The following is a 27,806-nucleotide window of genomic DNA, read 5'->3' as shown; positions in this document are numbered from 1 at the left end:
CATTTCTATATTACAATAAAGTAACTGCTGTATTCAGAAGTAAAAATTAATTAAGTTGGAAAAGCTTCTGGTGTAAACAAGTGTCTGGTCCACTCGTGGAAATCATATCCCTTGCCTAGTGATTTAAATCCCTAGAGACCCGGGTTCGATCCAGACTTCAGGCACTGTCTGTGCGGAGTTTGCACGCTCTCCCTGTGACCGCATGGAATTTCTCTTGGTGCTCCGGTTTTCTCCCACATCCACATTGGCCTCTGTAAATTACCCCTAGTGGACGGGAAAATGGAATAACATAGAACTAGCGTGAACGGGTGATCGACAGTCTGCATGGACACAGTGGGCTGAAGGGCCTGTTTCCATGCTGTATCTTTCAATCAATCAATCAATCAACCCAGAAGACGTAGGAGCAGAATTAAGCCATTCGGCCCATTGGCTACTCTGTTTTTCCAATCATGGCTGGTCTATTTTTCCCCTCAATCACATTGACACACTTCCTAATATGGAACCTATCAATTTCTGCCTTAAAAACACCCAGTGTCTTGACCTCCACTGCTGTATATGGCAATAAATTCCACAGGTTCACCACCCTCAAGTTAAAGAAATTCCTCTTCAACTCCATTTGAGGTTGTGCCCTCTGATCCTAAACTCTCTCACAACTGGTAACATTTTCTCCGCGTTCCCCTCTGTCTAGGCCTTTCATTATCTGGTAGCTTTTCAGACACCAAAACAAAAAGAAAGGAAGATCACGTACAAAACAGACAAACTTTATTCCACAATTTAATAAATAAAGATCTAAGGCGTAGATCAGGAAGAGTCTGTAAACACTTGACCTAACACTGCAAGTTTGGAGCTGAACGGCTGGCTGGGACAACTCAACACACAGCCTCCTTTCTTATTCCTTCTCTTCTTTGCCCCGTCCCCATTTTGAGCTGTCCTCTTGCTCTTGCCATGCTGGGAACTCTGCTGGGAACTTGCGTGGTGGGACCCCGTCCTCTCGTACCGGGCACTGTGGAATTCTTGCATCAGCGCTTCCACCTCCCAGCGCTCCTGGCGGCGCTGGCTGCAGCAATGCAGAGCCGCGGGGTCGATGGGATGCGCCTCCGTGTTGAACAGGTAGCCACCCGCCCCCAGCACGCACTCGCCGTAGGGCGTGGTCACCGTGTGGAAGGAGGTGCCGTCGTTATGGAGGAAGTTGTCCGGGTCAAAGAGCAGGTAGAGGTACTTCACCGTCTCGGCCAGGAAGAAAGACTCCATACGATTGTCCAACTTGTGGTCACGCAAATCTCGGACCTTCAATGCCAAAAGAGTCAGTCAACAGGTCTATCAGACAAGTCCTCCACCAACTTGTCAGTCATCAGGTCGATCAAACACATACACTCAACCAGGAAAACTCCTAACATTATAAACTTTTGGTCCCACTGCCGAGGAGGGCACAGAAGCTCAGTGGTAGAGTTGGTGGCATACATTGCCAGAGACCCGGCTATACTGACTATGGGTGCTGTATGTACGTTTTCCCTGTGGCTGCATGGGTTTTCTCTGGGTGCTCCGGTTTCCTCCCACACTCCAAAAAACATACAAGTTAGTAGGTTAATTGGCTTCTGTAAATTATCCCTAGGGTGTGGAATAGAAAGAACTAGTGGACTGGGTGGTTTTTGGTGGCGTGGCCAGGTAGGCCGAAGGGTCTGTTTATACGCTGTATCTCCAAACTAAACTGAACCAAACCCATGCCTTCAAGAGTCAAGTCAAGAAAGTTTTCATGATTCACAAGCATGGGAAAAGACTGTGTATTCACCCCATCTAGGCTTCTATAATCTTTATACACCTCCACAAGATCACCCCGTTTCCTAATGCTCCAAATAATTAAGTCCTGGCCTGCCCAATCCCTCCCATTAGCTCAGTCCCTGGAGTCCTGAGGTTCATTGCCCTCAGTAAATAGCCCTCAGTGTGTAGGTGAGTGGTGGGGAGAATAAAATGGGTTACGGTAGGATTAATGTATAACTGAATGGCCAGTCGGTGACTGAAGAGCCCGTTTCCATGCTGCATTTCTCCCCAATTGAACAATTACGCAAGCTGGTGATTGACGCAGGACAGAGATAATAACGTAGTCTATGAACATAGTAGCCTCTAGAGTTTGTTTCCGCACTGTATCTCTGAAAACAATAGTGTAAACTGGTGCAGTACTTACAGTAGCGTAGCCACAATCCACACGGCTTATCTTCTCAATGGCCTCAATCACATCTCTGCCCAGTTCCAGGAAGGTTGGGTCTCCTGTGGCTCGATACAGATACATCGCACTCTCTACCAGCTCTGCAACAACAAACCAGGCCCGCTGATCTCTCTAGCGTCAGATCAAATAACCCGGAGCAAAAACAGCAGAGGAAATGAAAAGATGCCAGAAGATTGAGATGGTTACTTCTGGATAACATGGAGGGTAATTGTGCAACGGCAAGTCTGGTCATTGACAATTGAAGTGCATTGGGAGGAAAATCTGTTCATAAGATCATACGACATAGGAGCAGAATTAGGTCATTCAGCCCATCAAGTCTACCCCACCATTCAATCACGGCTGATCTATTTTTCCCTCTCAACCCCATTATCCTGCCTTCATCCCATAACCTTTGATGCCCTTACTTATCAAGAATCTATCAATTTCAGCTTCAAAAGTACCCAGTTACTTGGCCTCCACAGTTGTCGGTGGTAGTGAATTCTACAGATTCACCACCTTCTGGCGAAGGAAATTCCTCATCTCTTTTCTCCAGGTACGTCTTTATATTCTAATACTGTGTCCCCTGGCCCTAGACTCTCCCACCAGTGGAAAAATCCTCTCCACGTCCACTCTTAGGCTTTCATTATCTGGTAGGTTTCTATGAGGTGTCCCCTCATCCTTCCGAACTGCAGTGAGTACGGGGCCAGAATCACCAAAAGCTCCTCACACCTTAACTTAATCATTCCTGTGTTGGTTCAAATGCTAAGAATTAATACCCAGGGCAGTACAGTAATTTGAAATGGTCCCATCACAAAGTAGCAAGCCTGCTGGGGTCAGTGTAGTCTATATTATAGTTTCTTCTCCACACTTTCACTGTGCTAACAAAGGGGCAGGAGAAAAAAAGAAGTGGAGGTGTGGATTTCGGCCTAGTTTAAAATGTATCAGTCAGCCACAGGCCAATTTTGCGTAATAAAACAAAAATTGCTGGAATAACTCAGTGGGTCAGGCAGCATATGTGGAGGACATGGATAGGTGACATTTTGGGTTCGGGACCGTTCTTCAGAGTGATTGTAGTTTGGTGGGGGGAGGAAGGAAGCTGGAAAAGAGGTGGGGGCGGGACAAATTCTGGCGAGTGATGGGTGGAAACAAGGAACTGCAGATGCTGGTTTATACCATAAGATAGACACAAAGTGGTGAAGTAACTCAGCAGGTGAAGCATCTCTCGAGAAAAAAAAAAAAGATGGGTGCCGATTCGATTCAGAAAAAGGGACCCGACTTAAAATGTCACCCATCCTTTTTCTCCAGCGATGCTGCATGAACCGCTGATTTACTCCAGCATTTTGTGTCCATCATATGGTATAAACCAGCATCTGCAGTTCCTCGTTTCTACAAATGCTTTGCTATGTTTTGAAAGGAATGCAAAAAGGGATATGCTTAGGTATGATAATACTTTACTGGACTGCAAGTAAGAATATAATTACACTGTGTGTTTGCACATGAGACAATAACAGCATCATTGAACCATTGGAGATGCTGCCTGAGCCATCGAGTTACTCCAGCAACTGTATTTTATGCTCAAGGTTCCAGCATCTGCAGTTCCTCGCATCTCTCAGCCAATTGCTTTCAGGACATCCCAAGGGCAACACGACAGTTTAATGGAAGGTCCATTTTTTCCTCACCTGGTCGAAGTGGATAACCTTCCCGCTTGTCCACAGTCGAACCCTGGGGGATGCTGTAAAATTCGGGCAGCCCCCCGTACTGTTTCCAAACCTGGTAGTAGTTGTGGAACGTTTTCATTGCGTTGTTAATGTCGCCTATTAAGCTCTGTGAGGGAAGATGAAAGAGCCTCGTCTGTCCCAGGTTCAAACCCAGCAAAGACCACTGAAGATTCCAGAACTCCAGTCCATCTTCACAGCTACATCAAGACCACGGGCGGACAACTCAAAGCCAGGAAATTGAGCCAGAACATTGAACAAGGGGCAGCACAGTGGTAGAGTTGCTGCCTCACAGCACCAGAGACCCGGGTTCGATCCTGACTACGGGTGCTGTCTGTACAGAGTTTGCACGTAGTCCCTGTGACCGTGTGGGTTTTCTCCGGTTACCTCCCACAGTCCAAAGACATGGAGGTCGGTAGGTTAATTGTTTCTGTAAATTGTCCCTAGTGTGTAGGATAGAAAGAGTGTACAGAGTGATCACTGGTCGGCGCAGACTCGCTGGGCCAAAGGGCCTGTTGCCACACTGTATTGCTTAACTAAACCAAACTAAAACCAGTGATTTTCTACAATGATCCTGTTCCTTCTGCAGCCTCCACGTAATTATATTTCTCTCCAGAAGCATATTGGATTTTTGCATTTATTTCCCATGTTCTATTTCTTGACGATGGCCCCCATTTGGTCCACAGAACCTATGCTAACTCTCGGTGAGATCCATTCCAATAACCTATTCTTTCAGAGGTGGCCCACCGACTCCCCACTTACGTGCAAAAGATGAAGGTTTTAAAGGCAAGCTTAGTTTAGAGAAACAGCATGGAAACAGGCCCTTCAGCCCACCAAGTCCATGCTGACCATCGATCACTTCTATGTTATCCCACTTTCTCATCTACTCCTTATACAGTGGGGGCAATTTACAGAAGTCAATTAACTCACAAACCCACATGTCTTTGGGATGTGGGAGGAAACCGGAGCTCCCGGTGGACACCCGACGGCACAGGGCCAGGATCGAACCCAGGTCCCTGGCGCTGTGAGGCACCAGCTGCACCACTATGTACAGAAAAATTCGACCCCAAGTGATTAGTTTTTTTTATGACAGAGATGGAAAGGTAAAGATGATCAGAGGAAGAACTCAAGAACCAGGATGATTTAGTAGAACTGTGTCAAATTGCCTGACCCTTATACTCAATGTCCCAACCAATGAAGGCAAGCATGCCATTCACCTTCTTTGCCACTGTATCTACTGGTGTTGCCATTTTCTGGCAGATGTGAAGAGGAAATTCGAGGTCATCTTCAAACATTTTAACAAGTAGACTAATAGGTACTATCGCAACATTAGAGAAACATTTGGACAGACACATGGATAGGACAGGTTTACACTTTGTATATGGGCATAAACGTAGGCAGATGGGACTAGTGTAGATGGGACATGTTGGTTGGAGTGGGCAAGTTGGGCCGCAGGGCTGTTTCCACGCTGTATGACAAGAAATAATTTTGTTGTTCTGTCTGGGACATACGGGAATAAAATACTCTCGACGCTTTAGGATGTCACAAAAAAAAAGGATGCAACCAAGTCCATCAAAGTCTTACCTGCAGTCCTGGCCAGAAAGCTTCCAGGGACTGAAATACCGGCATGGAGACGGTGCCTTTGTACATCTGAACCCAGACATACCAATCATCAAACTTGGAGTAATTCGTAATCACTTTCTCATAATCTACAAAGGGAAAAAACAGAAATAAATTAGCTGAGATTCATTAAATAGAGACAATGCCATAAAGATTTATATCCTTACAAACCACGTACAATAAGAGATGTTGTCAGGGGTTACGGGGAGAAGAATGGCATTGAGAGGGAAAGATAGATGAGTAGACTCGATAGGCTGAATGGCCTGATTCTGCTTCTATAACATATGAACTTATGAGATCTGTTAGACAATTGAGACGCATCATGAAAAAAAAGAGGCATTCTCGATTAGTGCTGATAATTTAGCATCTAGTCCAGAATGTTCTGTGGTAATCACTGCCCAAAAGTTCTGATTATTAACGGAAAGGAGATTTTTTTTTTCAGATACATTTTGTACAAGCATCCACTTTACCCAGAGATTTAAATCACTTTCCACTAATTCATGCTGATGTCATTGTGATAAAAGACTCCTTTCCACTTCTTGAGCTGGTCAGATCAAAAACAGATGCATTTAGACTTCAGAAATGCAGCATGGAAGCAGGCCCTTCGGCCCACCAAGTCCGTGACGACCAGCGATCAACCCGTACACTAGAACTATCCAACACACTAGGGACAATTTACCAAAGCCATTTAACCGACAAACCTGTACGTCTTTGGAATGTGGGAGGATACCGGAGCACCTGGAGAAAACCCACAAGGTCACAGGGACAACGTACATAGTGCAGACATGCTGACCAGCTAGTGAACAGTTTCTAAACTTATTCTTCCAAAGGTTAGGTTAGTGATTTCCAGTTTATGTGAATTGCCACATAGGGTGTTATCTGTACGGAGTTTTTACATTTTCCCTGTGGATTTTCTCCGGGTGCACTGGTTTCCTCCAACACTCCAAAAATGTGTGGAGTCATTTAAGTTCCTTGGAACCATTTTCCCCAGGGACCTTAAATGGGAGGCCACCATTGACTCCACAGCCAAAAAGGCCCAACAGAGGATGTACATCCTGCAGCAGCTGAGAAAACACAATCTGCCACAGGCAATGATGGTCCAGTTTTATACTGCCATCATAGAGCCTGCCCTCACCTTCTCCATCATGGTCTGGTTTGGCTCAGCCACCAAGCACAACATCAGGAGGCTGCAGCGCATCGTTCGATCAGCTGAGAGGTTGTTGGCTGCAACCTTCCCCCCGTCGACGATCTGTACATGGCAAGGGCCAGGAAACGAGCGGGTAAGATCATCTCTGATCCCTCTCACCCAGCCCACAAACTCTTTGAAGCACTTCCCTCTGGAAGGCAACTCCGGACTGTCAAAGCCGCCACAGCCAGACACAAAAACAATGATCAGTAGCTCTACTCAACAGCCAAAAGTCTGTAGCCTCCTAGTATTGCTCTGGTATTGTATTTCATACTTCACATATTTAAATTATAAAGTTTTATTTTTAATTGTCTACTGTAAATCGTGTTGTTACTTGCGAGCAAAGCACCAAGGCAAATTCCTTGTATGTATATATACGTGGCTTTGTAGGTTAATTGGCTTTGGTAAAATTGCAAATTTTTGGTTGGGATAATGCCAGTATATGGGGTGATCGCTGGTCGGCGCGTACTCGGTGGGCCGAAGGGCTTCTCCACGCTGTATCTCTAAAGTCTAAAGTAAAGTCTAATACCTTTTCTTAATAAAATAGCACAACACTCCCTTCACCACCTTCAGTTTAAATTCCATTTGGAATATTTTGGAGGACCAAGAAACCAAGAACCAAGAACACGAGCATCATATTCCATTTCTCCATCTGCCATATAGGTAAGCCCGTACAGCAGTGGAGACGACAACACAAGCTTCATAAAAGCACAAATCTTACCCAAGAAAGACGACATCAGTCCTTCATCTTGCAGCAAGATGGCTCCTTTCACTAGGTATTCGAAGTAGGAGTCCACTCCTGCCCCAATCCCAGCGTCCTGAGCTACCCACTTTGAGGTTAACACATCAATGTGATTTCCAACCTTTGGAACAAAAGTCAAGTGGTGAAGGGAACTGCAGAAAAAAAGTTCAAACAGACGCTAAACTTGCAGTCACCAAAGGCAGTGGGGTTTTGGCTCCACAATGGAGTTCATATGCTAAAGATGTATCCCCAATCCTCCAATCTACCTTGTTGCAGCTTTTGTCCTTTTCCTTTCATCTGCACTTTCTCTGTTGCTACAACACTATATTCTACACGCTATTTCTCTCTTGCACCACATGATGTATTCCTATATAACATGAATGCACTCATAGATGGTATGGGTTGCTGGGATAGCATGCATAACAAACTTTTCCACCACATCTCCGTACACGAGACAATAATAACAATACTAACCAACCTGCCCCTTACTTTGTTGCCCCTCAGATTTTTTTGGGGACATCACCCACAGATGCAATCTTTAGACTTTAGAGATACAAGCAATTCGGCCCATCAAGTCCACGCCAACCAACGATCACCCCGTAAACTAACACTATCCTACATATTCGGGACAATTTACAGAAGCCAATTAACCTACAAACCTGTACACCTTTGGATTGTGGGAGAAAACCGGAGCACCCGAGGAAAGCCCACGGGGTCACAAGGGGAACGTATAATCTCCGTACAGACAACACCCATGGTCAGGATCTAACCCGGGTCTCTGGCGCTGTAGGGCTGCTCTCTACCGCTGCACCACTGTGCTGCCCTTGGGTTGAAAACAAAAAGCAAAGTGCTGGAGGAACTCAAGTAATTTAATTGCAGGTTATTGTGGAACCATTAAGATGACGCAGTTACATCAAGATTTAAAATATGCAAAACTACCCAATTCTACCCAAAGATGGTGACAAGAAAATATTCAGAGGCATTGAAGGCAATGGAGCTCATGCAGGCAAATGGGATCAGCATAGTATATAATGGGCTGAAGTGCCTATTTCAAGAGTCGAGAGCCATGAAAGTCATAGCAATGAAATCCTTACTTGCAGCAGCACATCAGATATGTAAACATAGTACTCTGTAAACACCATAATAAACAACAAAGTTGTGCATATGTTATATGTGCTGAATATAAGTTCATAAGTTCTAAGAACAGAATTAGGCCATTCGACCCATCTAGTCTACTCCACCATTCACTCATGGCTGATCAATCTTTCCCTCTCAAACCCATTCTCCTTCTTTTTCCCCCATAACATCTGACACCCTTACTAATTAAGAATTTGTCAATCTCCACCTTAAAAATACCCATTGACGACCTCCACAGCCTTCTGTGGCATTGAACTCCAGATTCACCACCTGACTAAAGAAATTCCTCCACATCTCCTTTCTAAAGGCAAGTCCTTTTATTCTGAGACTACGGCCTCTGGTTCTAGATTCTCCCACTAGTGGAAACATCGTCTCCACTGTGCATGTGTGTGCATTATATACGTATGTAGTGCAAAGACAAAACTAATGCCCTCGTCTATATAGTTCAGAAGTCAATTTGGAGGTTGTAGTGTTTAATAGCCTGATGGCTGTGGGGAAGAAGCTGCTCCTGAACCTGGACGTTAGTTTTCAGGCTCCTGTACCTTCTTCCCGATGGAAGCAGTGAAGTGAGAGTGCTCTGTGCCGTATGACTGGGCATCACAGTGGATAATGGCAGCAGCGGAGAAAGAAAGCAAAAACATCAACCCAGGAGCAGGGTTGGGAAGCACTCACGAGGCCGATGTCGGAGCGGCTGTTCCACAGCCCGTCCAGTGCCTTCCTCGCCACCTTCTCAAACACTGGGTCGCCCGTCAGACGGCTCAAGGTGGCAAACTCCAGGATAAAGGTGCCAATGCCCGCCGTGCAGGTGACGGGCGTCTCGCTGGGATTAACCCCGTTCATCAGGTTCACTGTCCCAAACGGCATTCCCGTCGGAGTCTGGAACGCTTTAAAACATGAGGGGAGCAAGGGTGAATACACAGAGTCTTTTACCCAAGGTAGGGGAAATGAAGAACCAGAGAACATAGGTTTAAGATGAGAGGGAGGGATTTAAACAGAAACATCAGGGGCAATTTTTTCCATTCAGTGGCGGGTAGGTATACGCAACGAACTGCCAGAGGAGCAGGGCGGCACAGTGGCGCAGCGGTAGAGTTGCTGCCTTACAGTGCGAGAGACCGGGTTCGATCCTGACTACGGGTGCTGTCTGTACGGAGTTTGTACACTGTGACCACGTGGGTTTTCTCCGAGCACTCTGGTTTCCTCCCGCACTCCAAAGACACACAGGATTGTAGGTTATTTGGTTTGGGTAAAATTGTAAATTGTCCCTAGTATGGGAGGATCGTGCCAGTGTACGGGGCAATTGCTGGTCAGCACACACCTCTAGACATTTTGGTCTGATCATTAGATATCTAAAGAATTCTGCGTGCAAAAAGAATGGAATTAGTAATTCTGAAATACTGTTTCATATTAAATTTCGAGGACAGGGTGACACTGAAAAAAGCCAAATTCAAGACTGATATTGCAGATGTTCTTTTTCTTAAAATAAGGGATGAACATACAGGGGAGACTCAAGCAGATCCAGGTTCAAAGACAACATGATTGTAACGAAGAGAGTCTTGGACCACGAATGGGCTAACACTATCCTACACATTCAAAGCCCCCCCCCCCCCCCCCCCCCCCCCCCCCCCCACCAAGCATACATGTCCGTGGGAATTTGTGTTATACCCATACCCTGTATCTGGCTTTCCTCAAATAAGCACAGACAAGAAATAAAACATCTCATAGGTCAGTGGTGAGACTTGCAAACAAGTTGGATTATTGAAGGCCTTAACTGCGCGCACTGATAAACACTGAGAGAACACAAAGTGTTTCTAAGATTCACAGTACATACAGCATTTTTATATTTTTAAGTTTAGTTTCGAGTTACAGCGAGGAAACAGACCCTTCGATCCACTGAGTCCGCACCGACCAAGGATAACGCATACACTAGTTCTATCCTACACACTAGGGACAATTTACAGGAGCCAATTAACCTAAAAACCTGTACACCTTTGGAATGAGGAAACCAGAGCACCCGGAGAAAACTCACGCAGTCACAACGTGCAAACAGAGATCACCCGGTCTCGTGCGCCCAGTATTCTCACGACTCAATGGTTACATTCTACATTGTTGTAAAAGCCTTCACTGATCAATGTCTCTGCAATCTTTCATCTGACTTTCTCCAGAATCATCTTCAGCCTTATGTTTCCTGTTATTTTGAAAATCTCTCTCGCAAATATCTAACTAATGGCCAAAAGTCCCATCTCCTGGGCAGTTTTATTTTACCTAATAAACCCAATGTTTATTTTAACTAAACTAGCTATGCTGTGGAATCTAAACTCCAGGATAAATCTATTAATTGCTCCACTAACATCGTTAGGTTGACTACGTTGACCATTGTCCCCCATCATGCTCCCCCAGTATGTAAGCTTGACTGCTAAACACATAACAAGCTACTCATCTTTCTTATAATTTAAAAATGTCCATCATCAACACTGATCACCAACTTCTTCAGGCATGCAATGCTCCTTTGTGCCCCGAACAATATTCACCCATCTACCAACATCAAATTAGATGTTCCAAAATATGCACAAAATGGCTGCCACAATTCCCTCAGCAGAACTGTGACCGTGCTTCAAAAAATACTTTTGTTGCCCGCACTAATATCACAGGGAGCATTATGGAACTTGTGTGCAGTCCTGGTCGCCCCTTTACAGGAAGGATGTGGAGGGTTTGGAGAAGGTACAGTCAAGGTTAACCAGAATGCTGCCCGGATCAGAGGGTATTCGCTATGAGACGTTGAATAAACTTGGATTGTTCTCCCTGGAGGGGAGACGGTAGAAGTTTATGAAATTACATGAGGCATAGAGAAGGTAGACAGTCATTTTCTCAAGATATAAATGTCAAAGACTAAAGGACATAACTTTAAGGTCAGGGTGCAAAGTTTAAGGAGATGTGCAGGGCAAGTTTTTTTTAACACTGGGACAGGTTTGAGCCTTGAATGTTCTGCCAGGGATAGTGTTGAAGGCAGATATGGTAGAGGATAGGCACGTGGATTTGCCGGATAGGGATGAGTATGGATCACGTGCCAGCAGAGGAGATTAGTTTCACTTTGAGTTTAGTTTAGAGCGTGGGAACAGGCCTTCAGCCCATCGAGACCTCGTCGACCAACGATCCCTGCACACCAACACTATCCTACACACACAATCTGGGAGAATTTACCGAAGCCAATTAACCTACAAACCTGTATGTCTTTGGAGTGTGGGAGGAAACCGGAACACCCGGAGAAAACCCATGCAGTCACAGGGAGAACGTCCAAACAATGTGCAGACAGCAATCATAGTCAGGATCGAACCCGGGTCTCGACTGCTGTGCCATAACTTGACATCATGTACAGCACGGCCATTATGGGTCAAAGAGCCTCTTCTAATGTACTGTTCTAACTACATCCCTGCAATAAAAGTTGGGCCATTAACATTCTTGAAACTAAAATCCGAGAATGGATTGAAAAATAAATGGAACATTTTTGTTTTGTGGTGGGAAACGGCAGCTGGATAAACAAATGTCCAGAAATTCACAGCACCTGCAACACAGAATGTGCCAAATAATAGCTTCATTTAGTCTCCTGACTTTCCACAAAATACTATGTCACTATTAAAACGCACAGTCAGAACCAATGATCAGGGATGAATCTCGATGGAAATAGACATATTTATGAAACTCTACCGTCACAAAACGAATACAACCTAAAATGGCTTAAAGTACAATACTCTGCTAGCCACTAGATGGCTCAGAAAGTCTGTCAGAGGCACATCTCCTTTGTTAGAGAGAGATACACACAGAGAGCCAGGGACAGAGACAGAGACATAATGCTCAGGAGAGGAGCATAATTAACCACGGATAAAGTGTAGAAACAAGGAACTGCAGATGCTGGTTTGCAGAAAACGACACAAAGTGCTGGAGTAACTCAGTGGATCAGGCAGCGTCACTGGAGAACTTGGATGGGTGACGTTTCGGGTCACCTGTCGTAGGACAAATCATCGCACAGTTAGACAAACAGAGCCGCGTTCCTTTCAAGATACCAAAAGGAGAAAGTAATGGGCAGATAGCAAGCCCAGTGACTAGATCAGACGCAAAGATAGAGAAAAGATCCTAGAGTAACTCACAGGATCAGGCAGCATCTCTGGAGCAAAGGAATAGGTGACATCTTGTACAAGACCCTTCTTCAGACTCAGGGGAGAGGGAAACAAAAGATATAGAAGGTACTTAGAACAAATAAATGAAAGATGTAAAAAGCAACGATCAAGGAAAGGTGGAGCCCACAATGGTCTATTGTTGGCTGTGGGAAAGGTGATAACGAGTGATATAGAGTCATTCCAAGCAGTGGAGAGTTTATTTTAGTTTAGAGATACGGCGTGGAAACAGGCCCTTCAGCCCACTGAGCTGTGCCAACCAGCGATCCCCGCACACTAGCGCTATCCAACACACCAGGGACAATTTATAATTTTTATTGAAGCCAATTAACCTACAAACTGCACATCTTTAGAGTGTGGGCGGAAACTGGAGCACCCGGAGAAAACCCATGGTGTCATGGGGGAGAACGTGCAAACTCCGTACTGACAGCACTGGAACACGGGTCTCTGGCGCTTCTAGGCAGCAATTCGACCGCTGTGCCACCGTGCTGGCCGGGAGTAGATGAGAGCAGGTTGGGAAGAGCCCTAGAGCGGGCGGGAGGGAGCGGCAAGGAGCAGCCTTTAGAGGACCTCACCTGGTAGCAGCTTCCGAGCCGCCTCCTCCGCCAGTCTGAGCAACGGTCCCACGCACGGCCAGCCGGGTTCCACCGCGATGCCACCCTCCCTGGACAGCAGATGGGCGGACAACAAACCCCCCACCACTGGGGACAGCAACAAAACACACCACGTCACAGCCTGCGGCAAAACGGAGGGACTGCAAATCGGCAATTCAAGAAAGGAGGTGAATATACCAGTTAATGGTCAATTTAACTAAACCCTCAGACAATCTTTATCTTGCACTAAACGTTATACCCTTTATCCTGTATCTGTACACTGTGGACGGCTCAATCATGTGTAGTCTTTCCGCTGACTGGAAAGCACGCAATAAAAAGCTTTTCACTGTAGGCGCGACAATAAACTAAACCCAACCAACCAACTAATTAACCAACCGACTCACTCCTTATTTTCCCATTTCTTTGAATTGAACTGGAAAATCCAAACAAATGCCTTTACAATGCTTCTTAATATGGCGGTTCCAGCCTACACCTTTTTGGGTTCGAGACAGCATGGAAACAGGCCCGTTGGCCCACCCAGTCCACGCGGGCCATTGATCACTCATTAACACTTGTTCCATTTTATCCCACTTTCTCATCCACTCACTGCACTGTAGTGGCAATTTACAGAGGGCTAATTAATCGACAAACCCGCACGTCTTTAAAATTTGGGTGGAAACTGGAGCACGGAGGAAACAAAAACGTGGTCATAGGGAGAACGCGCAAACTCCACACAGGCAGCACCCGGGTTCAATCCTGACCTCCGGTGCTGTGAGACAGCATCCCTACCACCCCAACTCTGGGTAGAAGACTATGCATTCACCCTATCTATCCGCCCTCATGATTTTATACACCTCTGTAAGATAATCTGAGCTCCTGCTCGCCAAAGAATCAAGCCCCAGCCTGCCCAACCAATCCCTAGTCAAACCCTCGAGTCCTGGCAACATCCTCGGAAATCTTCTCTGCACTCTTTCCAGTATAATGACATCCTTTCTACCAGGGTGACCAAAACATGAACTCAGTGCTCCAAACGTCACCCCATCATTGTTGACTTACCTCGAATGTTGGTCTCAAAGACGGATGCATTGACATCGATGTCAAAATTCATCCCATCCTGAAGGATGTGGACAACTCTCTGAAACTCAGTCACATTGCCCAGCACCTGAACACAGATTGGAACAACAGATGATCATTCATACCATGTTGCAGCAATTCATCAGTTAACATTCATAGGTTTCAGGAGCAGAATTAGGCCATTTGGCCCAAAGTCTACTCCACCGTTCAATCTATCCTTTCCCCTCAACTCCATTCTCCTGCCTTCTCCCCATAACCCCCGACACCCTTACTAATTGAGAATTTGTCAATCTCCACATTAGAAATACCCAATGGTTTGGTCTCCAAAGCCTTCTTGCCATTGAGGGAGTGCAGCGTAGGTTCACCAGGTTAATTCCCAAGATGACAGGACTGACATATGATGAAAGAATGGATCGACTGGGCTTGTATTCACTGGAATTTAGAAGGATGCGGGGGGTTTTATAGAAACATAAAATTCATAAAGGATTGGACAGGCTAGATGCAGGAAAAATGTTCCCCATTTTGGGTGAGTCAAGAAACAGGGGTCAGAGTTTAAGAATAAGGGGTGGGCCATTTAGGACTGAGATAAGGAAAAACTTCTTCACCCAGAGAGTTGTGAATCTGTGGAATTCTCTGCCACAAGAGGCAGTGGAGGTCAATTCATTGGATGTATTCAAGAGAGAGTTAGATATAGCTCTTGGGGCCAATGGAATCAAGGGATATGGAGAAAAAGGAGGAGTGGGCTACTGATTCTGGATGATCAGCCATGATCATATTAAATGGTGATGCTGGCTCGAAGGGGTGAATGGCCTACTCCTGCACCTATTTTCCATGTTTCTGTGACAATAAACTTCACAGATTCACCTCCTCCTGACTAAAGAAATTCCTCCTCATCCCCTTTCCAAAGGTACGTCCTTTTATTCCGAGGCTGTGCCCTCTGGTCCTAGACTCTCCCACTAGTGGAAACATCCTCTTTACATCCACTCTGTCCAGGCCTTTCACGCAGTCATCTGATCATGAAAGGAATAGACAGGGTAAATGCACAGAGTAGAGGAATCGAGAACCAGGGGACATAGGTTTAAGGGGAGCAAACAGGAACCTGAGGGGCAACTGTATATTTAAAACACACAAAGGGTGGTGAGTGTATGGAACGATCTACGGAGGTAGTTGAGGCAGGTAGTAACACAACATTTAAAAAACATTTAGACAGGTACATGGATAGGGCAGATTTAGAGGGATACAAGCCAAAGGCAGGCAGGTGGGCTAGTGTAGGTGGGACATGTTGGTCGGCATGGACAAGTTGGGTTGCAGGGCCTTTTTCTACGCTCTATGACTATTTCACTTCCGAAAGAGCAGCTGAACAGAACAGGAAGGAACACACAGACCTGAAACCCCCCATGTAGATTTATTTAAGAGACATAGTAATCTTCCACCTTGCATAAAACTCGAAATGCAGAAGTAACTCAGTGGGTCAGGCAGCATCTCTGGAGGACACGGGCAGGCAAGAATTCAGGTCGGGGCCCTCCTTCAGATTCACCCAGTTTATCATTTTCATTCCCAACACTATTCCCACCCCTTCACCCAAATAGAACTGAATTGCAATGGCATCAAAATGGTCCCCGGAACGTGCTGCCAGGGGTTGTAGTGGAGGCAGATATGATAGTGCACTAAGAGACCTTTAGACAGGCACGCGGATATGGAGGGAATGTAGGAATATAGATCACGTGCAAGCAGATGAGATGAGTTTACCTTGGCATCCTGTTCAGCACTGTCATTGTGGGCCCAAGGGCCTGTTCTGTGCTGCACTGTTCTATGTTTAAAAACTAGTGCAGACAGGTCTCTTTCTGGCAGTGGAGATGACCCTGCCTCATGGTTTTTTACCCGGACTACAGTTCAGGGCCAGATACAAGAGTCCTGCCACTTATCCATTTTTCCAGTACCTCAGAAAACCTCTCAACACCCCCGCTGCAAAGAAACATAAAATCACAGGGGAGTAATTCTTCGATGTTCTCGAGAAGGAACGTTCCCATAAAACACTGGCAGGAAGAAATAGAACTTGACCACCCAATGCCTGCACCCACCCACCAACTCTCCCGGGAGGGAAATTTAAGGAGATCGGGAATTCCGACCTCATCCTGTAACCTATCCTATGGGAATGGCCTTTCTTTCGCGACATGAATGAGAAACTGAACTCATTTCACTTAGGACTAGATCAACACAAAGTGCTGGGGTAACTCAGTGGGTCAGGCATCATCTCCGGGGAACGTGGATAGGTGATGTTACAGGTCGGGGCCCTTCTCCAGACTGATTGTAATAATCCAGTTAAGACAGCAACCCTACCGCTGCACCATCACGCCGCTCCTTGCTTGCTAGGAGGAGTGGGGATTAGGAACAGGGGTGGATTTAGGCTCGACAAAGGTGCCTTAAATGACCCGAGAGCTTGCAGACAGAAAAAAAGCTGGGCGACAAACAATTAGAGGCCTTATTATTTTTATAACAGAGTCATGAAACACAAAGTGGAGACTGGGAAGGAAAAGGGGTGGAAATAAAATGTCATTTGAAAAGGTACACAAAATTGCTGGGGAAACTCAGCGGGTGCAGCAGCATCTATGGAGCGAAGGAAATAGGCGACGTTTCGGGCCGAAACCCTTCTTCAGACATTTGAAAATGTAATTTGTCGTCTGGGATGCTTTTAAGGCATATATTCGTGGACAAATTATTTCACACTCCGCGGGATTAAAAAAAAAACTCAAAATGAAATACGTATATTGGCTGATGAGATTAAAGAAATTGATTAAAAATATTCAAAAGCTCCTAGTCTAGAGCTCTAGAAGAATAGAGTTGAACTTCAATTGAGACATGATTTGGTATTAGTCTCACCGATTGAGAATCAGCTACTTAAAACCGAAAGTCAATTTTATATACATGGCGATAAATCTGGTAAATTACTCGCCAATCAGTTGAAACCGGTGTCGGCCAAACGTCAGATTACTAAAGTGAGTAAACGGGATGGTACATTGACTGTAGACCATGATGAAATTAATAAATCCTTTCATGAATGTTATACCTCCCTATACCAATCAGAATTTCCTACTGATTCCAATATAATGCACGAGTTTTTAAAGAAATGGAACTTGCCAAATTTATCACATAATGAGTCTCTGTTGTTAGATGAACCCATCGGGGAGGAAGAAATACAGAAAGCAATTATTTCGATGAATTCTGGTAAAGCTCCTGGTTTAGATGGGTTTACAGTGGAATTTTTAAAGTATTTCTCAAGTATACTGTCTCCCTGGCTATTCAAGGTTTTTAAAGAAACCTTTTTAATGAACAGATTACCACAATCCTTTTATGAAGCATCTATTTCTTTAATTCTTTAAAAGATAAAGATCCTACTGAAGTGACATCATATAGACCTATATCACTGTTAAATGTAGATTCCAAAATTCTTGCCATAATATTAGCTATGAGATTGGAAAATATTTTACCGCAAATTATATCATTGTTATGTTTATCATTATTTTTTTGTTGTCGTGTTTTTGCTTTTGAAAAAAACTAATAAAAGGATTTTAAAAGAAAGAAAACGAAAGAGAGAAAACAAGCCAAAGGCAAGTGGAGTTTGTATGAGGCCGGAGAGCCCAATTAAAGGGAACACAAGCAGCCACTTACCAGAAGTGTGTCCAAGGCATCAATCAGAGTCAGAGAAAAGCTGTAAAGTGCAGAAAATGCAATTAACATTTTACACAGCAGGGAACGCTGAATCAATTAGTGACAAAAATGTTTTTAAAATCCATCGAGCAAGAGATTTTCCTTCTTCCTGTGGACATTGAACCATGGTAGAACATTTCTGTTCAGTTCTGTGACTTAGGAAGCACAAAGCCTTCGGTTGCTGGTCATTTTCCACCATGTTTACAAGCGCATTGATCCCTCAACCAACCCAGCACCAGTGGGGAAAATAAAATGGGAAACAAGAACAGAAAATTCTGGAAACACATCTAAGCTGGCACAGGGGCGCAGCCGTACAGCGACAGAGACCCGGGTCCGATCCTGACTACGGGTGCTGTCTGTACGGCGTGTATATGTTCTCCCTGTGACCAAGTGGGTTTTCTCCGGGTGCTCCAGTTTCCTCCCACACTCCAAATACGTAAAGGTTTGTAGGTTAATTGGCTTCGGTAAGTGGTAAAATTGCCACTAGTGTGTAGGATAGTGTTAGTGTGCGTTGGTCGGCGCATTCTTGGTGGAATGAAGGACCCGTTTCAGTTTTAGTTTATTGTCACATGTACAGAGGTACAGTGAAAAGCTTTTGTTGCGCGCTAATCAGACAGCAATGATTACAATCAAACCATTCACAGTGGCCAGATACATGATAAGGGAATAACATTTAGTGCAATGTAAGGCCAGTAAAGTCCAATCAAAGATAGTCTGAGGGTCCCCGATGAGGTAGATAGTAGTTCAGGACCGCTCTCTAGTTGCTGTAGGATGGTTCTGTTGCCTGATAACAGCTTGGAAGAAACTGTCCCTGAATCTGGAGGTGTGCGTTTTCACACTTCTATACCTTTGTCTGAAGGGAGAGGGGAGAAGAGGAAGTGGCCAGGGTGCGACTCATCCTTGACTATGCTGCTGGCCTTGCCGAGGCAGTGCAAGGTATAAATGGAGCCAATGGAAGGGAGGTTGGTTTGTGTGAGCCCAGACCATCACACAAACCAATCTCCATGCTGTATCTCTAAAATCTAATGCGTTACATCTTTTGAAACAAATCTGGCCATAGAGTTAACAGCTTACCTTCCCCAGGTGTCCTGACCATCACAGGTTAAAGGTCGTAGTTCATCATACGGGAAGGCATTCTCTAAGTAGTTGTTGTAAGCATGGTAAAACATTCCTTTAACACGCTCTCTGCAGGGAGAAAAAAAACACAGAGATTTATTTACAGAGATGTTTGGTTGCACCAACTGTCCTTTCAACCCCGATAGTATCAAAGCAACTGTGAAATCATCCGAGTTCTTAGGGCAAGGGGAGGTGACATTGCCAATGTCAACTTTACCCATATCAGAATTTAGTCCAGATGATGAATCAAAAGAAACTCCAAATAGCAACAGCAAGTGATCCATGGCCACACACAGAATCTGGCTTAAAAACTACTTCACTAATGCAAAGTTATACAAGTCAGATAAACAGACGTTTTCTGATTGTATTTTGCACGAACATCTTGCTTTTTCTTTTCACCTTCTTGTAGATAGCATGAGTAACATATGTATGACTCATGTATTCATGTGCTTACATGCCTGTGATGCTGGGTTTTCATTGTATGTGTTGTGTACATGAGAATAAACTCAACTTAGTTTAGTGTAGAGAAACTGAGTGGAAACAGGCCCGTCAGCCTACTGAATCCACATTGACCATCGATCACCCTTTCACACTAATTCTATGTCCTATATGTCAATTTACAGAAGCCAACTAAGCTACAAACTGCACGTCTTTTGAATGTGGGAGAAAACAGGAGCACCTGGAGAAAACCCATGCGGTCACAGGGCGAATGTACAAACTTCACACAGACAACAGCCATGGTCAGGATTGAACCTGGGTCTCCGATTGTGAGCAGCTACACTGTGCCGCCCCTGAGTTTAGTTTAGTTTATTGTCACATGTACGAGGTAAAGCTTTTTTGTTGCATGCTATCCAGTCAGCGGAAAGACCATCCAGAGAAGAGCAGTGGACTGAAACCTAGAGTTAAGTGGAGTGGGACGAATGAATGGGAAACTGTCAACATATAAATAGCGGATTACTGAACATGAAGTTAGTTATTGTACGATAGCATAAATATGTATGTATGGGTAGCTTAGATACTACTTGGGCTTTGGGTTTGCTTTTCTTGGTTGAGCACTTATCCTGGTGTTATTGCACAAGTACTTTTGTATTTTTATAATAATTCTTTTCATTCATTCCCTTGGATTGAGGAGTATTTTCTTGCACCACTTTTGGGTTCAGAGGTGGGTAACAACGTCAACATGGGAACTGTAGATGGGGGAGGTGGTGGCTGATACAATGGACAGGTGGGTAAATGTTGAAAAAGACAGTTCTCCACATTGTTTCTCTTGAGATCCCACCTTCCCTAGAAAAGTAGGAATAGGACTTTAGCCCATAATGTCTGTGCTGGACACAATGCTTGGCTTAGTTTACAGCGTGTAAACAGGCCTTTCGGCCCACCGAGTCCACACTGACCAGCAATTACCCATGCACTAGTTCCATGCTACACACTAGGGACAATATACAGAAGCCAATTAACCTACGAACCTGCATGTCTTTGGAATATAGGAGGAAACTGGAGCACCCAGAAGAAACCCAGGAAGAACGTACAACTCGACACAGACAGCACTCATAATCAGGATCGAACCAGCAACTTTACCACTGTGCTGCCAACTTGATCATAACACAATCCCTCTACAGATGCTACTTGACCGGCTGAGTTACTCCAGCACTTTGTGTTTTGCTCAAGATTTCAGCATCTGCAGTTGCTTGTGTCTGCATGTCTTCACACCAGGCATTGCTGGGATCATAACACAACAATGAACATTGTCTTGGCCACCACAGCCGGCCAATGTTGACTTTCCCAGGTTTAATGCCAAATGCCTCCAGATGTATAGGTGAGACATTAGAGTGGTTGCAAGTTAACCCTTTCATGCGGTTTAGGAAGAAGGCATCAACTCTGGAAAAGTATGCATTTCTCCCCACAACAGTCACCTTGTTTTGGCAATAACTGTGGCTCAACTTTCACCCTTCAGAGAAAAGCTTGTAAATCTAGTTTCCCCTCAAGCCGCCGCCCCCCTTCTTCTCCTCTGCAGGGGTGAAACACTTACCTGTACTGAGCCATCGCCTCCGCCCCAAAGTCGTTGCCCTTTGCCATGTTGCCGCCCGCCCCGGCGACGAGGAAGAAGCAAGCGGTGTAGAGGGCGAGGTGCATCGGCTCGCTGCCCCTGTCCTCCCCGGGGTGTGGGTGATCACCGTGCGGCTCCAGCGCTCCTCGCATTCCGCGTCAGCAAAACCCGGAAACCGGCGGGGGATATTAACGTCTGCGTCCTCTGTCTACATCTATTCTCAATGGCGAAAGGCGTATCCTGCTGCTGCTGCTGCTGCAGCTGCAATGCAGATGAGTGGCCAACACTCCCGTCAATCTAACCAGAAGCACGACTTTTAACTGGCATTTGCAAGTGTTATACAGCACAGGAACAGGGTCAAGAAGAGTGCCTCATTATTATTATGGATGGGATTTATATAGCGCCTTTCTAATACTCAAGGCACTCATTGACAATGGGAACAACGAAATTCTTACTTGCACCAGCGTAACAACTAGCCAATAACACAATGCAGTTTAATTATCCCGTTAAGATCTCCCGGTAGGCCAAAGCCAAACACTTTAACTCCCCATACCAGTCTGGAGAAGGGTCTCGAACCGAAACGTCACCCACTCTTTCTCTCCAGAGATAGATGCTACCTGTCCCGCTGAGTTACTCCAGCATTTTGTGACTACGGTTTAAACCAGCATCTGCAGTTCCTTCCTACCCATACTGACCTTTCTGTCCCGGGCCTCCTCCATTGTCAGAGTGAGGCGAGCAGAAATTGGAGGAACTGGATCTCATATTTCGCTTGGGCAGCTTGCAATCCAGCGGTATGAATATTGATTTCTCTAACTTCAAGTAACCCTTGCATCCCCTCTCTCTCTCCGTCCCTCCTCCACCCTAGTCATCATACTAGTTTCCCTGTCGTCCTGTTGAGTTTTACTGTTTGTGTAACTAGTTACCACCTTTCCCTCAGCCAACAATGGACCATTGTGGGTTCCACCTTTCCTTGATCATTGTTGCTTTTTGTATATAATTCATTCATTTGTTCTATGTACCTGTATCTCTCGTTTCCCTCTCCCCTGACTCTCAGTCTGAAGAAGGGTCTCGACCCGAGACATCACCTATTCCTTTCCTCCAGAGATGCTGCCTGACCCGCTGAGTTACTGCAGCTTTTTGTGTCTATCATTTATGTAAACCAGCATCTGCAGTTCCTTCATACACAATTTAGTTTAGAAATACAGTGCGGAAACGGGCCCTTTGGTCCACCGAATCCGCGCTGCCCAACGATCCCCATACACTAGCATTATCCTACACACTAGGGACAATTTACAATTTCACCGAAGCCAATTAACCTACAAACTTGCACGTCGTTCAAATGTGGAGGAAACTAGAGCACCCGGAAAAAACCCACACGGTCACAGGGAGAATGTACAAACACTGTACAGACTGCACCTGTAGTCAAGATCCAACCCAGGTCTCTGGCGCTGTAAAGGGCCTGTCCCACTTTCACAGCTTAATTCAAAACCTCTGCCGAGTTTAAAGGACCTAAAAAAAAATCAAGATCGTGGTAATCTGTGAACTCCTACGACCTTCCACGACTATGTTCACGGATTCCTACGAACTCCTACGAGTATGTCCACAAATTCCCACGACTATTTCAATGCTCTCCTTACGAGTAAAAAGTTGCAATTTCTTTCATCCCGACCATTTTTTTATTCATGGACATTTTTTATCGGGCTGGAAAAAAGTCCCGACTTACCTGATGCCATGAGTACCTACGGCTGGCATAACGAGTCGCTACGATATATCTACGAACTCCTATGATCTCCTACGGACTCGTTACGGACATTCTGCGGACACGAAACAAGAATCTTCCTCCTTCGTGTCCATCTAAGGGAGCGGCAGTGAGGGTGTGGCCTTGTGAGTCTTCGGCTCGAGAGTCTTCAGCGAGGAGGCTGAGGGGAGGAGGCTTCGCATAAAGCTTGAGAGGACGGAACGCGGTGAATACATGTCGGGCAGATGAGACAGTGTGAGGCTTGCAGAATGTGGGAGCACAGGGACACAGATGGAGCCTCTGGCTGCTACAACTGTGGCAAGTGCGTCCACCTTCAGCTCCTAAAGGACCGTGTTGGGGCACTGGAGAAGCAGCTGGATGACTTCAGGGCACATCCGGGAAAAGGCGAGTTTCCTGGACAGGACCTATAGTGAGGTAGTCACGCCAAAGATACAGGAAGAACCAAGGTGTGTGACGGAGAGAAAGGGTGGAAATCGTGGAGACCCAGGTGGCTGCGCCTAATGCCTGTCCCCCATCTTTACAATCAGTCCGAAGAAGGGACTCGACCTGAAACATCGCCCATCCATGTTCTCCAGAGATGCTGCCTGACCCGCTGAGTTACTCCAGCACTTTTTGTTTCCTTTTCTGCTGTATTTGTGACTAGTTAGTAATAAAGCAATAAAATGATGAACAGCTGTCAATGAGGTGGAAGAAGGTTCATTATGTGAGAGGGTTCATCAACAAACAGATTACAGACTTAGAGAGTATATACAGATATTTATACTTTGTAATCCAAGCCTTTCATCAGTCTTAGGCAGCATTCTGAATCTGTTGCTGTTTACACTTGCGGCTCACCAAGTCTCAGTTGCTGGATAAGGATCCAATAATCCCATAATCCCAATTTCGTCACCAAAATCTCCCGAAAGGTGAGTTGTTTACAATGACCATATGTCAATGTTAGCTTTATGCACAAACATAACTAAGATGTTTTTTTCTGTTTTCCTTTTTTAACCTTCCTACAATCTTTATGAGGATGTTGCCAGGATTTGAGGGTCTGAGCTATAGGGAGAGGTTGGGCAGGTTAGGACTATTCATGGAAGCGCTGGCGGAGGAGGGATGATCTTCTAGATGTGCCGACTTTATCTGTGATGTCTTTATTACTTATTTTATTCCGATTATATGTTTTTATTCCGATTATCTATGTAAGGTGTCCTTGAGATGTCTGAAAGGCGCCCATTAAATAAAATGTATTATTATTATTATTATTATTATTATTATTATTATTATTATGTGTATAAGATCATGAGGCAATACAGTGCCCTCCATAATGTTTGGGACAAAGACCCATCGTTTATTTATTTGCCACTGTACTCCACAATTCGAGATTTTTTAATAGAAAAAAAAATCACATGTGGATCACAAAATCACAGTGCACATGGTCAGATTTTAATAAAGGCCATTTTTACACATTTTGGTTTCACCATGTAGAAATTACAATAGTGTTTATACATAGTCCCCCCATTTCAGGGCACCATAATGTTTGGGACACATCTATGTCATGTAAATGAAAGAAGTCATGTTTAGTATTTTGTTGCATATCCTTTGCATGCAATGACTGCTTGAAGTCTGCGATTCATGGACATCACCAGTTGCTGGCTGTCTTCTCTGGTGATGCTCTGCCAGACCTGTATTGCAGCCATCTTTAGCTTATGCTTGTTTTGGGAGCTAGTCCCCTTCAGTTTTCTCTTCAGCATATAAAAGGCATGCTCAATTGGATTCAGATTGGGTGATTGACGGCCACTAAATTATTGACAATTTTTAGCTTTGAAAAAATTCCTTTGTTGCTGTAGCAGTATGTTTGGTGTGGAAAGAACCACCGGCCAATGAGTTTTTAGGCATTTGTTTGAACTTGAGCAGATAGGATGTGTCTATACACTTCAGAATTCATAATGCTACTACCATCAGCAGTTGTATCATCAATAAAGATAAGTGAGCCAGTACCTTCAGCAGCCATACATGTCCAGGCCATAACACCCCCACCACTGTGTTTCACAGATGAAGTGGTATGTTTTGGATCTTGGGCAGTTCCTTCTCTCCTCCATATTTTGCTCTTGCCATCACTCTGATATAAGTTAATCTTTGTCTCATCTGTCCACAAGACCCTTTTCCAGAACTGTGGTTGCTCTTTTAAGCACTTCTTGGCAAACTGTAACCTGACCATCCTATTTTTGCAGCTAACCAGTGGTTTGCATCTTGCAGTGTAACCTCTGTATTTCTGTTCATGAAGTCTTCTGCAGACAGTGGTCCTTGACAAATCCACACCTGACCCATGAAGAGTGTTTCTGATCTGTCGGACGGGTATTTGGGGATTTATCTTTATTAAAGAGAGAATTCTTCTGTCATCAGCTGTTGAGGTCTTCCTTGGTCTGCCAGTCCCTTTGTGATTAGTAAGCTCACCAGTGTTCTTTTTCTTCTTAATGAAGTTCCAAACAGTTGATTTTGGTAAGCCTAAGGTTTGGCTGATGTCTCTAGCAGTTTTATTCTTGTTTCTGGCCCCATAGCAGAAGCGTCCACATCGTGGGGCTGGAAACTGGAAGTATCCCGAGCTAATTCTGCTACCACCATCATCTATTGCACCAAGTGATGGCTCCCACTGATTGTCGCCGGAAGCTTGCGTCCTTTTCAGGATGGACGATGACAGCGATGTCAGTATTTGAAACATGAAAGATGGACACGAAAAAATAAATTTCTTGTTTCTCAGTCTCATAATGGCTTCTTTGACTTACATTGGCACAACTTTGGTCCTCATGTTGATAAACAGCAATAACAGTTTCCAAAGGTGATGGAAAGACCGGAGGAAAGACTCGGTTCTGAGAGCTCTCTTATACCTGCATTAAGGAGGCAATTAAACACACCTGAGCAACGTTTCGGGCTGAAACCCTTCTTGAGACTCGTATAAACATTATGTATAAACACAGCTGTAATTTCTACATGGTGAAACCAAAATGTATAAAAAATACCCTTTAATACAATCTGACAATGTGCACTTTAACCACATGCATTTTTTTCTATTACAAATCTAAAATTGTGGAGTACAGAGGCAAATAAACAAATGATGGGTATTTGTCCCCAACATTAAGGAGGGCACTGTGGATAGGGTGAATGCACAGTCCTTTGCCCAGGGTAGGGGAATCACGAACCAGAGTTTAGTTTTAGTGCAGTTTAGAGATACAGCGCAGAAACAGGCCCTTCGACTCACGTCCGCACCGACCAGTGATCCCCACACACTATCCTACACACTAGGGACAATTTGCAATATTTACCAGAAGCCAAATTAACCTACCAATAAAGAGAACATAGGTTTTTAGATGTGAAATTTTAATAGGAACCTATTAAACCTATTCGGGCTGAAACCCTTCTTGAGACTCGTATGGCGGGGGCAGCGGCAGTGTTGCTGCCTTACTGTGCCAGAGACCCAGGTTCAAGCCTGACTACGGGCGCTCTCTGTATGGAATCTGTACGTTCTCCCTGAGACTGCATGTTTTTTCCAGGTGTTCCGGTTTCCTCCCACACTCCCAAGACATACAGGTTTGTAAGTTCATTACCTTTTGTAAATTGTAAATTATCCCTAGTTTGCAGGGTCTTGCTTGTGCACGTGGTGATCATAGGTTCATAAGTTATAGGAGCAGAATTAGGCCATTTGACCCGTCAAGTCTACTCCGCCATTCAATCATAGCTGATCTATCTGGTCGCTGGTCGGCACGGACTCGGTGGGCCAATGGGCCTGTTTCCACACTGTATCTCTAAAGTCAAAAATCTACTGTCACCCTCAATTAAATACCCCACTCATCATCCACTGTCCAAGGCCACACATACCTGTGCTCTGGTTCACTGACAAGGTTACTCAGTGACCCATAGTAACCCATCAGTAACTCATACCCTGTCAGAGTCTTTGCTTTTAGATGAAGCAGGTGAAAAAAAGGGGCAAAACCGAGGCAAATATCACAAGGTAAAGTACAAAAGCACAATACAGGGGTATATTTAAATTCATTAGCAATTCCTGTTCTCATTAGTTTGGTTTCATCTCTGTGTTTACTTTAGACTTTAGAGATACAGCGTGGAAACAGGCCCTTTGGCCCACTGAGTCCACACTGACCAGCAATCACCCCGTACACTAGCACTATCCTACACCCACTAGGGACAACGTACAATTTACAGAAGCCAATTAACCTACAAACCTGCATGGCCTTGGAGTGCAGGAGGCAACCAGAGCACCCGGAGAAAACCTATGCGGTCACAGGGAGAACGTACAAACTCCGTACAGACCACACCCGTCGTCAGAATCGTACCCGGGTCTCCTGCGCTGTACGGCAGCAACTCTTCCGGTGCACCACCCTGCTGCCCGAATGTGTCTGAGTAAATCCATCCAATATCTTCAACAGGCTCTGTGTTACCTACTAACCTGCCACAATACCACTAACTCCGCAAGACTTTGATCTCATATTGGTGTAATTCTGTGCTGTTAATATCTCATTCCTCTATCTGATCTACTCTTTGAAACATTGACTATCCTTTTTTAACAAAATAATTAATTGTCTGTTTTTTTCCTCTCCAAGCTTCTTTCAACGTGACCATAAACACTTGCTCATTTCTTTCTGTGAACAATCCTCATGTGAAATGAGCAAGTGTGAAACTCAAGTCTGAGTGAGAATTCCTTTTTTGGGGAAAAGTGATTTGATTAGTTAATCTGGAATCATA

General features: G+C 44.8%; 1 protein-coding gene across 1 annotated transcript; it reads right to left on the bottom strand.

Moving 5' to 3' along the window:
* Nucleotides 1-740: 740 nt before the first annotated feature.
* Nucleotides 741-21,629, bottom strand: LOC116986371 (ER degradation-enhancing alpha-mannosidase-like protein 2). Its single transcript, XM_033041844.1, has 11 exons — nt 21,293-21,629; nt 19,222-19,332; nt 18,109-18,148; nt 14,422-14,527; nt 13,348-13,473; nt 9,276-9,487; nt 7,446-7,587; nt 5,503-5,627; nt 3,883-4,027; nt 2,183-2,304; nt 741-1,287 (listed from the first exon to the last, which is right to left on the bottom strand). Exons 1-11 carry the CDS (start codon nt 21,460-21,462, stop codon nt 802-804), a joined length of 1,785 nt encoding a protein of 594 aa, XP_032897735.1. The 5' UTR covers nt 21,463-21,629; the 3' UTR covers nt 741-801.
* Between the last annotated feature and the right edge of the window lie 6,177 nt (nt 21,630-27,806).

The sequence above is a fragment of the Amblyraja radiata genome, chromosome 23 (genome assembly GCF_010909765.2).
Source record: "Amblyraja radiata isolate CabotCenter1 chromosome 23, sAmbRad1.1.pri, whole genome shotgun sequence".
Classification (NCBI taxonomy): Eukaryota; Metazoa; Chordata; class Chondrichthyes; order Rajiformes; family Rajidae; genus Amblyraja; species Amblyraja radiata.
Note: the sequence above shows the minus strand (reverse complement) of the source record. Positions and strands in the feature narration are given on the sequence as shown.

Coding starts and splice junctions, on each gene's coding strand:
- LOC116986371 (XM_033041844.1), bottom strand. CDS start 21,462: ATGCGAGGAGCGCTGGAGCCGCACGGTGATCACCCACACCCCGGGGAG. Junction 13,474..14,421: donor CTTTGAGACCAACATTCGAG/GTAAGTCAACAA, acceptor TGCTGTCCCCAG/TGGTGGGGGGTTTGTTGTCC. Junction 1,288..2,182: donor TGGATTGTGGCTACGCTACT/GTAAGTACTGCA, acceptor TTGGCATTGAAG/GTCCGAGATTTGCGTGACCA.